Below are 17,830 nucleotides of genomic sequence, written 5' to 3'. Positions count from 1 at the left end.
ACACAAACAAAATACAGACACGAACACACCGAGAAACACATACACACTTACACACACACACACACACACACACACACATGGTTCGGCCTGACCCTGAGCACTCCCGTGTGCAGTATGAGTTATGATATTTGGTGTCTCTGGGATTACACTTTAATATTTCATTACATGCACAAAATCGTCCTCTATATATCTCTCCCAGGTGTGTCACTATTAATCACCAACAACATTGTGAAAACCCAAGGCTGTCTAATAACTCAGACCACCTAGGTACACACACATAGTACACACATTCTTCAGCACCTATTGGCACCTATTGGTAGATGGAAACAACATCGAAGTGAATATCACTTCGAGAATGATGAAGTTAATCACTCTTTGGATGGTATATCAATAGACACTGTAACTATAAAGATGCAGGCGTCCTTCCTAACTCAGTTGCTGGAGAGGAAAGAAACCACTCTGGGATTTCGCCAATGGTGATTTAATTAACAGTTACAGAGTTTAATGGCTGTGATAGGAAAAACCTGAAGAAGGATCAACAACATTGTAGTTACTCCACAATACTAACCTAAATGACAGAGTGAAGAAGGAAGCTGGTACAGAATAATGCATCCTGTTTGCATTATAGGCACTAAAGTAATACAGAAAAAAAAGTGGAAAAGAAACAAACTTTTTGTCCTGGATACAAAGTGTTATGCTTGGGGCAAATCCAACACATTACTGAGTACCACTCCTCATATTTTCAAGCATGGTGGTGGCTGCATCATGTTATAGGTATGCTTTTCATCAATAAGGATGGGCGTTTTTTAGGATAAAAAGAAACGGAATATAGCTAAGCACTGACAAAATCCTAGAGGACAACCTGGTTCAGTCTGCTTTCCAACAGACACAGGGAGACAAATTCACCTTTCAGCAGGACAATAACCTAAAACACAAGGCCAAATATACACTAGAGTTTAGGGCTGGGTGGTATTTTACGTTATACCGGTATTTATGCACGGTTTGGGTTTTTACTTTACCTTCTATAATGGTATTTGAATGTTTGGTTTGTTAAATGTGATACGCCATGTCCATTTTTATAGCTTACTTCGCTACTTGAGTCATCTCTCTCCGCTCTCTCTCCATGCTGCTTTCCACACAGACTTAGCCCCGCACCCATCACATTTGTTGTTCCTCAACCACGAGACACTTGCTTTCAGTATGAATGGTCAATGCAGAACATGCAACAATGTTCATGACAATGTTGCTGTTTTCACTTTGTTTCTTAACCCTTGTGTTGCCTTAAGGATAAAAATGACCAGCCACTATGTTTAATGGCAGAGAATACCCTCCAAATTATGTTCTTTTCATCTTGAAATTGCATGACTTTTCCTAGAGTGACAACAACATTGGAAAAAGTGAAACATCGCCTTTGTTCATATTTCCATGACAGCTGTACACCACCAGGGTACAAATATTGTCTTAGGGTCATTTTTGACCCGGCAGTTATAAAATCATTTACACATCACAAAGACACACACACACGCAATGAGAAATTGAGATGGTGTGCTACTGATTGAACTCAGCCAGCAGCTCCTGAAGAGGGTGGCACAGTTAGAAAGAAAGATCATGGGTGGCACAGTTAGAAAGAACAAGCCTGAGCTCCCCCCTGCACTCCTCACAACAAGGGGGAGAGAGGCCTTCTTATCAAAGTTTGCCTTCACCCCCACCCTCATCCCCACTCTAGTTTCTTACCTCCCAAAGTGGAACAAGAATGTGGTCCTCCTGAGCACACTGCACAAAACGGCTGAGATCAGTGGTCGTGAGGACAGGAAGCCAGCCATCATCCTGGACTACAACCACAACAAAGGAAGCATGGACAACCTGGACAAGGTGATTGGAACGTACAGCTGCAGGAGGATGACTGCCCGCTGGCCCCTGGTCATCTTCCATAACATCATTGATGTGTCCTCATTCAATGCCTTCGTGATATGGAACAAGATCAACCCTACCTGGATGCCTGATAAGTGGAACAAGAGGAGGGTGTTTCTGGAGCAGCTGAGAAAAGATACTTGTAACCCCATACATTAAAAGAAGCAGCCACTGCAGCACTTGTGAAAGCTGTTCAGGGGGCTGGATCTTGTTCTGATTCACCTGAGGTTGCAGCTGGTGCAAAGAAGGACTGTAAAACAAATGCTATGTGCTGCACGTGAGAAATACATCTGCAAAGTCCATGCACACACACTTGCTTACTGTCCTACATGTGCTAATTAGAGTTGATTGATTTATGTTCTTCACATTTTGTTTTGTATCTATTATCTTATTTTATTCTTATTTATTGTTGTAGTTTATACACCTTGTTGGTGGGGGCAATGGTTAACAAAATGTGAGAAGACTAATATTTTGTAGTTGAATTCCTCATTGTACAGTATATAAGAATATATCACTGTTGCCAAAAAAGTTCAAGACTGTTAATAAAATGCATTCAAAACGACTTTCTGCACATTTCTGCTACTTTCTTAGGCTATACAAATGTGTTTACACCTATGCAGTATGTTTGGTAATAATAATAACAATAAACCTCTACTTTAGTAAAGAAAACAATTATGACAGGTGTGTTGTAATTAAAATGAGTGGCGTCCACTGATTAAATGCAGATATTCACAAAGTTTGTGATGAATGACGGGTTGTTTCTTCATGCAAAATAGATTTAGGGTAAAAAAAAATCAATTAAGCTGCTTTATTTTAGGGGTTTTAGTGAAGGAGGGTCATTTTTTACCCTTAGGACAAGGGGAGTATACAGAATGCTAAGACTACACAAGGGTTAATATAAATCCACATGTGTTCTATAATTACACTATTAGTTTGTGTTTCTTACATCTGCAAACAGTATATTTGGTCTTTTCTTAGCAAGTTGGGCCTAAATTGTGTTCGCATCTAATGCTAATCGCTAGCTAGCTAATGAATGTACTGAGTCAGAGCAAACGTAATTAGCTACATGGCTTGATAATACCAGTGATGGTGTAGACCTAAATCATCATGTTGTTTGTGCAACAGTATCTTCTAAATCGAAGAGGAATACACAAAGCGTGAATATGTTAGCTACATAAAGTATCTAAGTCAAAACATTCATTATAGATTATAGGGTCCCCTACAAAACACTTTGTTTCCTACCATGTCAGAGTAACTCCTCCCTGGCATTTTCATTCATCTACGTTGCAGTGTAGAATGATCTCAAACGATTGCAGAAAATGCTAACATTTTGGGTTGAAGTTGAATTGTACAGTATAAAACCAATCAAAATGAAGTCACTTAGAATGTATGTGCTGCCACTGTAGAGTCATGCACTACTCATAAAGCAAATATTGAACGTTTATTATTCGAAAACATAAAATACCATATAATACCGTCATACCATCAATTTTTTTTACATACCGTGAAATTATATTTTGGCCATATCGCCCAGCCCTACAAGAATTAGTTACCAAGATTACATTAAATGTTCCTGAGTGGCCTAGTTACACTTTTGATTTAAATCAGCTTGAAAATCTAGGGCAAAACTTGAAAATGGCTGTCTAGCATTGATCAACTACCAAATTGACAGAGGTTGAAGAGTTTAAAAAAGAATAACGGGCAAATATTGTACAATCCAGGTATTGCAAAGCTCTTAGAGACTTACCCAAAAGGGCTCACAGCTCTAATTGCTGCCAAAGGTGATTCTAACATATATGATCTCAGGGGGTTGAATATGAACACTTATCTATTAATTAACATATATTTGTGTTATATTTTCTATAAAAACAATAAAAAATATATTATTTTCCTTCCACTTCGACCTTAGGAAGTATTTTTAGTAAATCTTTGATGAAAAATTTCAATTAAATCAATTTGAATCCCATCTTGTAACACAACAAAATGTTGAAAAAGTCAAGAAGGTTGAATATTTTCTGAAGGCACTGTACAAGTAACTAAGATAAAAACCAACAAGAGTGGTGCTAAGACGATCAGTGCCAACCAGTCCTTCCGTCCCTTATGATGTGATCTATTTCATAGCCTTCCTCAGAGCTATAGAGGGGAACACATTTATTCACTGCTCACATTTCACATCTCAGCCACGACTGGGGACCTCTCTAACTGGAGCATCAGAGCAATCTAAAGTAGGGCTGACCCCTTCATCTGCTGAACACCCTACACACTACACTCCCAATCTAAAGTAGGGCTGACCACTTCATCTGCTGAACATCCTACACACTACACTCCCAATCTAAAGTAGGGCTGACCTCTTCATCTGCTGAACACCCTACACTCCCAATCTAAAGTAGGGATGACCACTTTATCTGCTGAACACCCTACACACTACACTCCCAATCTAAAGTAGGGCTGACCACTTCATCTGCTAAAGACAATAAACTCCCCTCTTTCGGCATTATTAGATACATGCAAAGAGGCACTTAAAAGAGACACCACTACGACGAAGGCAGACTCACCACACAGAGTTAACATAAGTGATGATGATGATGAGGATGCCTCTTATAGTCCTCACTCTTCTCTTCTGTATTGTGGGGACACTCTCCCTCTTTCTTTTTCTTCCTATCTATTTCTCTCTCCCCTCTCCCTCCATCTGCCTCCCTCCCTCTCTCCTCCTCTCTCTCTGCAGGTGCATTCTAAAGGCAGATGTGGTATGGTGGTTGTGATGGATAGTGGACCACCAGGAAGAGAGGCTCACAGGGCATGACAAACCCTGCTATAATGTCCCCTTTATCGGTTCCCGCAAAGTGTTCATTTTCTCCACTGCCATTACGCCTGTGATACCTCAATGGTAATTGCAGTGTAATAAATACACTCTTTGTCTACCCCCCTCGCACCCTGACAACAGAGGCACAGTATATGCGAGCGTTTCCTCATTTTCCATGGCTTTCCATGCCTTAGCGTCTGTAATATATTTCTCTTTTGGCCTATTCATTTCCAGTGTGCTCTGCTGGTTGCGTGGTGATATATAGCTGTATCTGTCACACAGATTTTTACTTGGGATGAGTGTATTGCCAAGGATATTCTGAAATTGATTCCTTTTTAGACATTATCATCTAGTCTGAATTTTTTCTCCTGACATTTTTTCTTTCCGGGGAGCAGTTGTATGCCGAATAATTACACAAACACAATGCCATTGTGATGCTCAGTCACCCATCCATTGAGCAAGGAATGTGTGTGTCAAATCAAATCAAATTTTATTGGTTACACGCACCGTATACAACAGGCGTGGACTTTACCGTGAAATGCTTACTCACCCAACAATGCAGATTTAAAAAGTGAGAAATATATATATATATATATATATATAAAAGAAGGAAATAGTAACACAATAAAATAACAATAGCAAGGCTATAATAGCACAAGCATTTTGCTACACTCGCATTTACATCTGCTAACCATGTGTATGTGACCTTTGATTTGATTAGATGATTTGAAGTCAATTCAATGTGCAGGGGTACAAGGTAATTGAGGTAATACAGTATGTACATGTAGGTAGGGGTAAAAGTGACTAGGCAATCAGGATATATAATAAACATAGTACAAGCAGTGTGTGTGAAGAGTGTCGAAGAGTGACTGTGTGTGAGAGTGTGTGTGTGTGTGTGTGTGTGTGTGTGTGTGTGTGTGTGTGTGTGTGTGTGTGTGTGTGTGTGTGTGTGTGTGTGTGTGTGTGTGTGTGTGTGTGTGTGTGTGTGTGTGTTGGAGTGTCAGTGTAGTATGTGTGAGTGTGTGGCTAGAGTCTAGTGAGTGTGCATAGAGCCATTGCAAGAGATTCAGTGCAAATAAAAATGTAAATAATAAAGGGGTTCAATGTAAATAGTCCGGGTAGGCATTTGATTAACTGTTCTGCGGTCTTATGATTTGGGGGTAAAAGCTGTTTAGGAGCCTTTGGTCCCAGACTAGGCGCTCCAGTACCGTTTGCCGGGTGGCTGGATTCTTTAACAATTTCTAGGGCCTTCCTCTGACACCACCTGGGCCGTACGCACCCTCTGTAGCGCCTTGCGTTCAGATGCCGTGCAGTTGCCATACTCTGCGGTGATGCAGCCAGTCAACATGCTCTCATTGGTGCAGCTGTAGAACTTTGTTGTGCCTTCTTCACAACTGTGTTGGCGTGTTTGGACCATGATAGGTCCTTAGCGACGTGGACACCGAGGAACTTGAAGCTCTCGACCTACTCCACTACAGCTGCGTCGATTTCAATGGGGATGTGTTCAGCCCTCCGTGTCCTGTAGTCAACGATAAGCTTGTTTGCCTTGCCCACATTGAGGGAGAAGTTGTTGTCCTGACACCACACTGCCAGGTCTCTGACATCCTCCCTAAAAGCTGTTTCATCGTCGTCGTCGGTGATCTGGACTGTTATCAGGCCTGTGTGTCTGTGTGGGCTTTGTGAGTGAATTGAAATGCCAGGCATGTGCTAGCTACACCACACATGGGGCCAGAGTAGACTAGCTAGACACGGCAGGTTTCAGGCATCCTTACGTCATCTTGGCATCAGCATTTGTTGGCCTCTCTGGCGGAGACTAGTCCTGGAAGCACCCCTCCACCACCACACCTTCACCACTACCAGGCTGGCCCCAGTACAGAGGAGACCCCTCCCCGCTGGACCCAGCCTCGGGCTGGGCAGAGAGAGAAGGGCGTCCTGGAGGAGTAGGGCAGCAGCTGGCTATGGTCAGCTCCAGAGCAGGCTGGGACCATGTACTGTAGGGCACCATACACCCAGACCTGGCCAATCCAAACAGGCTGAGGTCTGATCTGGAGCCCAGTGCTCTCGTTCTGCCTCTCCTCTCCCCACCCTACTGGGAGGCAGGAAGGCAGTAGGGTGGGGAGAGGAGATACCGAATAAGATCACAGAGAGCAACCATTAACACCACCAGTAATGATGGCAGCCCCTCCTCCCCTCACCATCCGATCCGTAGTCCAACCATAGTGTCTGATAGTTAATGACCTGAGGTGTGCCCCCCTGTGGACGTAGGGGAGAGAGTTGTGAGGAGTGTCCAGATCAGGCCAGATAGATGGATGGATCAGAAGCCATCTAATTTAACAACCATGGCCCACCAGCAGAGAGCCTGAACAGATGGGGCTAGTTTTTTTTAAAGAAGTGAAGAAGAAGTAGACCAGGACTCCCCAGGAGGAACCAGAGCACTGGCAGAGAGGGAGGGGAGGTGGGGGAGGCAGGAGGGGTGGGGGAGAGAGGGCAGGGTAGAAGGGGAAGGGAGGGAAGAAATATGAGGGTTAGGGAGGAAGGTAGGAGCGGAGGGGAGGCAGGGGGAGAGAAGAGGAGAGGGGAAGAAAAGACAGAGGAGAGGTGAGAAAAGGAAGAAACGAGAGGAGAGAAGGATAAGACAGGAGAGAGATAATAAGTGGGTGGAGAGAAGAGTTGAGTTTGAGGAAAGGAGAAGAGAAAAGAAGAGAGGAGAGGTCGAACCAGAGCACTGGTAAAAGTTGGTTGTGATACAATTCCATAGGACATTTTCTGCTGGACAGTAAATTAATTATTGCTGATTAATGGTCAATGGTTGAGGCTTAGATTGGGGGTAGGGTAAAATGAGAAGTCCACATGCATCTCAGGGGCAACTTCTACATGTTGTACTTCCAGTCTGAATGAGAAATATGTTTGCAGTGTTCTTGATCTTAATGGAAATTGGTTTAAGTTAAAAAAAAATGTTTTATGTACAAACAACAACACACGTATTTGCTTGCTACACTACAATGAATCCACAATGCTAAGGCTGTGTGTGTCCAACCAGCCAGAGGTCTGAAGGAGGCCTTGAGATCAATGAATAGAACATTCTGGCATGTCTGAAATTATTGATAACCTCCTGGTTGTATCTCTAGACAATCCAAAAGAAAACCACAGAAAATATTTAGCACCATGGCCAAGGTATTTTGTACTCGTTGTAAGAAAGGTCTTTGGTAGTCTGCAATGAGTAATATAAAACCAGGAGTTTGTCATAGCCTAAATGTTGATACAAATGTCAAAAACTTAATTGGGACGGAAATTAATAATTGTAGGTAGGCCAAATGTAAAAAATAAAATAAAAATCCTGGTGGCTATAGTTTGATCTGGCCAATGGGAATTAATGCTGTTTCAGAGGGAATACAGTAGCCATGATAAATATACACTAGGCATAGATAGATACTTACTCGTCTGGTATACCAGTAATGTGATTGCTTTTTTCATCATGCAACAGATTACACGACAGATTATGGGTTAGTGAACATAGAATATAATTTGACAGATTAGGGGACCTATTGTGGATGATTCTGGGCTGCCAGTCATACACTCATACCTACCTACCAACCACCACCACCACCACCACACACACTAACGTAATCACACACACACACACACACACACACACACACACACACACACACACACACACACACACACACACACACACACACACACACACACACAAACACACACACACACACCCTTCCCCTTCTACCCTGCCCTCTCTCCCCCTCAGAGAGAGCCATATGACCTGGCAGGGAGAGGAACAGTTCTACTCTAGTGGCTGGCTCAGGTTTCTGACTGACAATAGAATGAGCACATGCTTCAGAAGGAGAGGTTGGAACCAAAATTACTTTCCAATTGTTTGGTTCTGAACAGAAGCATTATTTTTTTTCGTTCTGTTCCATTGTTCTGACCAGCAAAATAAAGTTCTGAACCGTTTAATCTCAAAACAAGTAACGGTTTATATCGTTCCTTTCTGTTCCTTTTTAAACCTCTGAATTATTATTATTTGTTTTACATTTAGATCAACATTACATTACTTCACCAATCAGTGCGGATATAGGAGCTTTCTATGGAGTGGGCAAGCTGTAGTTGTATACACGCATTGAACTGACATATGCACCCAATCAAAGGACCTGAGAATGAATCAAGTACTGAAAGCATAAACTACAGCTAGCTAGCACTGCAGTGCATAAAATGTGGTGAGTAGTTGACTCAAAGAGAGAGAAAGACAATAGTTTAACAGTTTTTAACAAATACATTTCTTCCAAAATTAAGGAGATGAGAGAGAGATTTCATAGATTTCACATTCACTTACTTAGCTAGCATTGACTGCAGCTAGCTAGTTTAGCCTACTCAAACACCCGGCTCAAACAGAGAGGGATGTTATGTTAGCTAGCTGGCTATGGCTATCCAAAACTGTAACTCTTCCAAGTCAAGGGAAGCTTTTGGTTTTATAAATGTATTGCCAACGGGGCCAGCCGGTATAACTGCTAAACTGCACTGAAGTCCACAAGTGAAGGAAAAAGGTGGGAGCACGTAGATAGATGCGAGAAAGAATTAAATACAAGACTCTGTTACTATGGTGGGAGACTACAATATGGTTTTAAATACCTCAATGGACCGTAAAGGAAATCCCTACAAACTTCGTGCACTTAAGGAAATCACGAATATCATGGATATATTGGAACAAGTATGGAGGCTTAAATATCCTGACCTAGTGAGATATACATGGCGAAAGCTCAATCAAGCTAATTGTCTTGAATACATTCTTATGTCATAAAAAGTATTGATAGGGGACAGAATGGGGTCGGACCATCAAATAATGTATCAAAGTCTATTGGATGACCTACTTGTTTTTAACCACAACAAAATAATTTATTACTTACTTTTTCCGACATAACATTCAATGCATTTGAAAAGTATGAGAAGAATGGGAGAAACTCCCCAATAAACAGGCTACGTTACAGTCTTATTCTAAAATGGACTAAATGTTTTTCCCCTCATCAATCTACACACAATACCCAATAATGACAAAGTGAAAACAGGTTTTTAGAAATGTGAGCAAATGTATATATATAAAAATAAAAATAAATACCTTATTTACATAAGTATTCAGACCCTTTGCTATGAGACTCGAAATTGAGCTCAGGTGCATCCTGTTTCCATTTATCATCCTTGAGATGATCTTGATTGGAGTCCGCCTATAGTAAATTCTATTGATTGGACATGATTTGGAAGGGCACACACCTGTCATATAAGGTCCCACAGTTGACAGTGCATGTCAGGGCAAAAACCAAGCCATGAGGTCGAAGGAATTGTCCGTAGAGCTCCGAGACAGGATTGTGTTGAGGGACAGATCTGGGGCAGGGTACCAAAACATTTCAGCAGCATTGAAGGTCCCCAAGAACAGTAGCCTCCTCTTAAATGGAAGAATTTTGGAACTACCAAGACTCTTCCAAGAGCTGGTCGCCCGGCCTAACTGAGCAATCGGGGGAGAAGGGCCTTGGTCAGGGAGGTGACCAAGAACCAGATGGTCACTTTGACAGAGCTCCAGAGCTCCAGAGTTCCTCTGTGGAGATGGAAGAACCTTTCAGATTGACAACCATCTCTGCACCAATCAGGCCTTCATAGTACAGTGGCCAGACAGAAGTCAGTCCTCAGTAAAAGGCACATGATAGCCTGCTTGGAGTTTGCCAAAAGACCATGAGAAACAAGATTCTCTGGTCTGATGAAACTCTTTGGCCTGAATGCCAAGCATCACGTCTGGAGGAAACCTGGCACCATCCCTACAGTGAAGCATGGTGGAGGCAGCATCATACTGTGGGGATATTTTTTCAGTGGCAGGGACTGGGCGACTAGTCAGGGTCGAGGGAAAGATGAACGGAGCAAAGTACAGAGAGATCCTTGATGAAAACCTGCTCTAGAGTGCTCAGGACCTCAGACTTCATCCTAATCAGACATGTTTTTTTATGGACGATACATTGGAGATAATATAAAACAATTACTGGAAACAATAGAACACTATGAAAAATCTGGGAAACCAGGCCCGGGATTCATACTGTAGCTGACTTTGAAAAGGCTTTTGATAAAGTACGACTAGAATTTATATATAAATGCCTGGAATTTCAATTCTGGAGAATCTCTTATACAATGGTTTAAAGTTATGTATAGTGAAATAGTAAATAATGGCTACTTCTTAGAAAGTATTAAACTGTCAAGAGAAGTAAAACAAGGTTGTCCACTATTGGCATATCTATTTAATATGGCCATAGAAATGTTAGCTATTAATATCAGATCCAACAATAATATCATGGGGCTAGAAATTCAGGGCTTAAAAACAAAGGTGTCACTGTACCCTGATGATTCATGTTTTCTTTTAAATCCACAATTTGGATCCTCCACAGCCTCAAAGAGGATCTAGGTAATTCTTACAACCAAATCATGATAAGTGTATTTTATTTTGCATTGATCATAAAAAATATATATTTTTACATTACCGTGTAGTTTACCAATAAAAAAGTCTGACAGGGAAGTGGACATAATCGGTGTTCATATCCCAAAAGAAAGACATTATATCACTACAATACATTTTAATAGAAAGTTAGCAAAAATAGATCAAATCTTGCTACCATGGAAAGGAAAACACCTGTCTATTTGCGCAAAAATCACACTGATTAACTCTTTAGCCACACCCCTTGTTACCTATTTGCTTATTGCCTTTCCTACACCTTGTTTTTTAAATTCTATTCGCAAAAAATATTCAATTTGATTTGGAACGGTAAGCTAGACAAAAATGTTTTTTAAGTCCTATTTATATAATGAATATGAAATCAGAGGGCAGAAATTATTCAATATTTAAGCATTAGACCTCTCACTAAAGCTTCAGTCATAAAAAGGTTAGACTTAAATCCAAACTGTTTCTCTAGCAGATTAGTAAGGATGTCTCACACCATGTTCAAGAATGGCCTTTTTATCTTTATTCAGATTACAACCTCTCACTTTCGGTTATTTGAAAATAAAATTATCTCCAAAATATCGCTATTAGAAAGTTGGTTGCAATTTCAGTTTAATCCACCAAAAATACAACTTTTACATGACAAAATGAAGCCGGACATCAACAAATATTATAGATTAAGAAAACACATGATGTTTGGAGAAAAAAAAAGAAGGATAATCTTTGTAAACTATATAATTAATAGGACTGGTGGACAGTTGAAGTCGGAAGTTTACATACACTTTGGTTGGAGTCATTAAAACTCGTTTTTCAACCACTCCACAAATTTCTTGTTAACAAACTATAGTTTTGACATGTGGGTTAGGATATATACTTTGTGCATGACACAAGTAATTTTTCCAACAATTGTTTACAGACAGATTATTTCACTTATAATTCACTGTATTACAATTCCAGTGGGTCAGAAGTTTGCATACACTAGGTTGACTGTGCCTTTAAACAGCTTGGGAAATTCCAGAAAATGATGTCATGGCTTTAGAAGCTTATGATAGGCTAATTGACATAATTCCAGTCAATTGGAGGTGTACCTGTGGATGTATTTCAAGACCGACCTTCAAACTCAGTGCCTCTTTGCTTGACATCATGGGAAAATCAAAATAAATCAGCCAAGACCTCCTTGGGAGCAATTTCCAAACGCCTGAAGGTACCACGTTCATCTGTACAAACAATAGTACGCAAGTATAAACGCCATGGGACCACGCAGCCATCATACCGCTCAAGAAGAAGATGCATTCTGTCTCCTAGAGATGAACGTACTTTGGTGTGAAAAGTGCAAATCATTCCCAGAACAACAGCAAAGTACCTTGTAACGATGCTGGAGGAAACCGGTACAAAAGTATCTATATCCACAGTAAAACGATTCCTATTTCGACATAACCTGAAAGGCCGCTCAGCAAGGAAGAAGCCACTGCTCCAAAACCGCCATAAAAAAAGCCAGACTACGCTTTGCAACTGCAAAATAGTTGGGAAGAGATTTTCGATCTACCGATTCCATGGCACATGGAACTGATACACAAAACGAAGCCGGATTCAAAACCTAGAGTTATTCTATTCAAATTAATATAAAAAATTATTGCAACCATCCCAGCTCTGAAAATTTTGCTGTGAGAGAATCATTAGATCATTTGCTTTGGTCCTGTCCATATGTAGCTTGTTTTTGGTTACAGGTCCAGGAATGGCTAAAGAATTGCAACGTATGCCTGGAGCTAACTCTGCAAATAGCACTGCTGGGTGATTTGAAAAGTAATATTCAATCAATCAATAGTATAATTATACTTATAGCAAACATGTTTATCTTTAATTTACAATCTGTAGAAACTATGAGACTAGAAAGGTTCAGAACTTTTGTGAAACATCACAGCACAGCTGGAAAATACATGGCAAATAGAAATCAAAACTAGATGGTGTTCAGAGATAGATGGGATGGGTTGAGTGGAGTTGAATGGTGGGACTACAAAATACAATGTGTCCGTAAAATGTATATAGGTTCAGAACTTTTGTGAAACAGCACAGTTGAAAAATATATGGCAAATACAAATGAAAACTGGATGGTCTTCAGATAGATGGGAGGGATTGAGGGTAGCTGAAAGATGGGACTAAAAACAAAAAAAAGGACTCTTGTCAAATATACTGTGTCCATAAATATAAAGTATGCATAACCTGGAAGTAGAAGTCTACGTGTTGTTTTCCGTTACTGTATTCCAATTTATGGAGGGGTGGTAGGGTTTTGGGAAAATTATAAAGGAAAATATATATATTTTTTAAATACAGTGCATTTGGAAAATATTCAGATCCCTTGACTTTTGTATAAATGTATAAAAATAAATCAACTGAAATATCACATTTACATACTGTAAATATTCAGACCCTTTACTCAGGACTTTGTTGAAGCACCTTTTGCAGCGATTACAGCCTCAAGTTTTCTTGGGTATGACACTACAAGCTTGGCACACCTGAAATTGGGGTGTTTCTCCCATTCTTCTCTGCAGATCATCTCAAGCTCTGTCAGGTTGGATGGGGAGTGTCGCTGCACAGCTATTTTCAGGTCTCTCCAGAGATGTTCGACAGGGTTCAAGTCCGGGCTCTGGCTGGGCCCCTGAAGGACCTTCAGAGACTTTTCCCGAAGCCACTCCTGCATTGTCTTGGCTGTGTGCTTAGGGTCGTTGACCTGTTGGAAAGTAAAACTTGGCCCCAGGCTGAGGTCCTGAGCGCTCTGGAGCAGCACTTTTCACTGTTCATCTTTCCCTTGATCCTGACTAGTCTCCAACTTTTATTTTACATTTTTTACTTATCTATATTTTACTTAACACTTATTTATTCGTAAAACTTCTTAAAGCATTATAGGTTAAGAGTTTGTAAGTAAGCATTTCACTGTAAGGTTGTATTTAGGCGCATGTGACAAATACAATTTGATTGGATTTGATTTGATTCAGTTCCATCAGCTGTCTGTGGCTGGTGGCTGGTCTCAGATGATCCCACAGGTGAAGAAACTGGATGTGGAGGTTCTGGGCTGGCGTGGTTACACGTGGCGTGCTGTTGTGAGGTCGGTTCGGACGTAATGCCAAATTCTCTAAAAACGACGTTGGAAGCGGCTTATGGTAATTCACATTCACTTCTTTGACAAAAGCTTTATTGGACATTCCTGCAGTCAGCATGCCAATTGCATGCTCCCTCAAAACTTGAGACATCTGTGTCATTGTGTTGTGTGACTGCACATTTTAGAGTGGTACAATAATATATTATTGTACGCAGCACAAGGTGCACCTGTGCAATTACCATGCTATTTAATCAGCTTCTTGATAAGCCACACCTTTCATGTGGATGGATTTTCTTGGCAAAGAAGAAATGTTCACTAAAAGTGATGTAAACAAATTTGTGCACAACATTTGAAAGAAATGAGGTTTTTGTGTGTATGGAATATTTCTGGGATCTTTTATTTCAACTCATGAAACATAGGACCCACACTTTACATGTTGAATTTATATTTTTTGTCAGTGTATACAATATTAGATAGGCTATGTAACATAAAATGGTCATCAAAATGTAATAATAATAATCCGATTTTAATACTACTCATAAAAATATGACTAAAACATAATTCCATATCAGCTAACGGCGATGGGCCATTTTACATCCACCATGAAAATGTGTGATCATCCCTCTTCAACGCTGCGTAGTGCCTGGAGTCTAAACAATCTCTTTTTCACACATATTCTGCTTCTTTCCGGTCCCCTCTCTCTCTCTCTCTCTCTCTCTCTCTCTCTCTCTCTCTCTCTCTCTCTCTCTCTCTCTCTCTCTCTCTCTCCCCCTAATCTACATGCCCATAGGCTTATAATAATAACTTGATTTCAACCTAGCAATTACTTAATGTTCTCTCTATACTATAAATGTCCTGAAGACATGTATTGGAATAGTGTTTCAAGACACATTATTACATTATGGTTTTAACTCCAACATTAAGTGAAACCAATACAGTGGCAGTTGAGTTTACGCTGATGTGAGAGCAGAATACAGGTATAATTTATGACCAGTAAAATGTTTCCGTTTGTTTTCAAATCCTCAAAAGAACTAAGTGTCATCTGTCACAATAGTTGGCGTAACCTCAATCTGCCAGATGACAGGGTGTTTTTAACATCCCCAACATGTCTGAAAAGTCAACTGTAAACTTGTCTGTAAGCACACACATACCCACACACACACGAACAAACACAGATACACACAGGGACGTAGGCAGACAGACAGACGGGCAGGCGCACACACGCACACACACAAACTGCTGAAAATGATCGCCTCAGCCTCTTCTCACAGCCCTAGTAACACTAAGGTTTGTCACTTTGAAACAATTTATTCTGTTGGATTCCAGACTAAAAAGAAAGACTTGTTTTACACTTCATGGCTGCTTTTAAGTCGTTTTAAAAATAGCTAAAAAGCTACTGAGCTGTCGCCATGGCTACTAACGTTTGAGTGAGTCTGTTCTTTTTGTCTCTGATACATGTTTTCATGTGATGATAAACAAACACAATCATGAGAATTAGGGTAATATAATGTAAAATATACTGACATCAATATTACAAATAATGTTAGAATAATAAGAGAATTTGAGGTGTGGCATTTCAATATTCACAAGGTCACCGAAATGCATATTTTCATACCTGCACACCAAAAGAAATGCAGGCCTGTTTGCGTGATGCACTGTATGTCTTATCTGGTTGAGAGGGGTTTGTTTTCCTAAAAGGTTTTATAGTAAGGTTGGTGCATAGGTCATGAGTCATGACCCTTCCTATGATGCAGATCACATGGTGAACTTGAGAGACTTGAGGTGTGACCCTTACTACTAATCCACAAGCACTTCTAACCAAACCTTCCATTGTACCTTTCTTCAAAAACATTGCCCCTCTATATGAATGAGTGGGTTTGATGGTTGATCACATGTAGACCATTCCTATGACCTAGGATTGAACGGTATTTATGGATCAAGGTGGCAAACAACACGTTTGTTCAGTCCACAATAAAAAACAACTACTCCTCCCAAGTTCCAAGAATTTTCACGCAGTACATTCTATACTGCCTCTATACACACACACACACACACACACACGCGCACACACACGTACACACACACACACACACACACACACACACACACACACACACACACAGTAAATTCCAACTATAATAAACACACAAACTATTTGCTTAGTAAAACGATGTGAAGATAAAACAAGCCCAAGGCATTTTTAACTTCTGAAGAAATTTGAAGGAAGTTGCTGCCAGCGCAAATAGATAAATAGATAATGGCGGGATGCTTAAGTGGGGGGAAGGGAAACGCTCAGACGGAATAATTGAGTCAGCGAAGCGCGGGGCTGTGAGCCAGTAAGGATCTGGAGCTGTTTGTCTGCATGCTGCTTTACGGTTGAAAATCGGCCAAGCGAGCCTCCGCGCGTGGCAGGGTGTGTGCGGAAAAGTAATGCGCTCGCTCTTCCATTCCAGAGAAGCTCACCATTCTCCCGAACTGTTAAAAACACTATCCTCGGAAACATATGCTGCTTCGTCATGAGATACAAGCAACTGTCAAAAAAAAAAAAAAACTTGAAAAAAAAGTGGGGTTGAAAAGCGCGCTTATGTATCTGGACATCTCATCGCTTCTCACGTAGTAGCTGGACTGGCAGGTCACACAGGTGGAATGTCAAATAGTAGGTTATCCTCTTTGGTAGATTTTAGAGATGAGCCCGACCTAACATCTCTATTGGCTAAACGTTACTCGTCTATGAATGTATTTGAAAATGTTCTCGTGGTGATGGGGTCCATTACCTTCTGAAAGTCTTTTGATAAACACCATTTACAGACAACATGTTTGACATTTTACAAGAACATTAGTGAGAACGGTGCAACAACTTTCTGTTAATTCAATACGTTAAGGTTCAGTAGCCTAACCAGCCGTTATCCGACTCGCTTACCTTTCGTAAAATCCACTGGGAGAGGATCACAATGGTCCAACCGAGTACCTTCATCGCAGCACACCTTCCGTTGCGGACCACCCTGACACTACGAGCCTCCTTGGTTTAACATACACACAGCAGCAACAGCAGGCAGGGAGCGCACACACAAAAAAATCACAAAAAGTTTCGATATTATCAGTTTCGGTATTTATCAGTCTTTTACAGTGTTTTCGACACGAACAACTAGTTGCAGGCTTAGCTTCTCCGGTCCGTTTCGTTAGTGTAATGCATATCCATAGTTTAGAAGGATGGATGCTGACGGAAGTCGGGAAGTTTGCGTGCAGAGGCAAAGTCACCTTCGCAAGAAGAGAACGCATAGGCTACGAGAGTGAAGATCACGAGAGCATCTTCTGTTCCACTCAAAGCTAGAGAGAAAATGCCGTTGGTTTGTTTGCTCTCTCTCTCTTTCTCTCTCTCCTCTCTCTCCTTCTCTCTCTCTCTCTCTCTCTCTCTCTCTCTCTCTCTCTCTCTCTCTCTCTCTCTCTCTCCTTCTCTCTCGATTCGACAGGTAGCCTAACGTTTTACTTCTCCCTCACCTGTATGCAAATACAAAATACCAGCCTTGTG

At 40.8% G+C, this 17,830-nt stretch overlaps 1 protein-coding gene across 1 annotated transcript in view; it reads right to left on the bottom strand.

Annotated features, from left to right (window-relative positions):
• Positions 1 to 17,623, bottom strand: part of LOC115135411 (neurexophilin-2-like) — a 94,084-nt gene extending 76,461 nt beyond the window's left edge. Inside the window, exon 1 of the mRNA XM_029670082.2 lies at positions 17,222 to 17,623. Coding sequence (XP_029525942.1) covers positions 17,222 to 17,275 — 54 coding nt within the window. The 5' untranslated portion in view covers positions 17,276 to 17,623. The remainder of the gene's footprint in view (positions 1 to 17,221) is intronic.
• Positions 17,624 to 17,830: the final 207 nt, after the last annotated feature.

The sequence above is a fragment of the Oncorhynchus nerka genome, linkage group LG2 (genome assembly GCF_034236695.1).
Source record: "Oncorhynchus nerka isolate Pitt River linkage group LG2, Oner_Uvic_2.0, whole genome shotgun sequence".
Taxonomy (NCBI): Eukaryota; Metazoa; Chordata; class Actinopteri; order Salmoniformes; family Salmonidae; genus Oncorhynchus; species Oncorhynchus nerka.
Note: the sequence above shows the minus strand (reverse complement) of the source record. Positions and strands in the feature narration are given on the sequence as shown.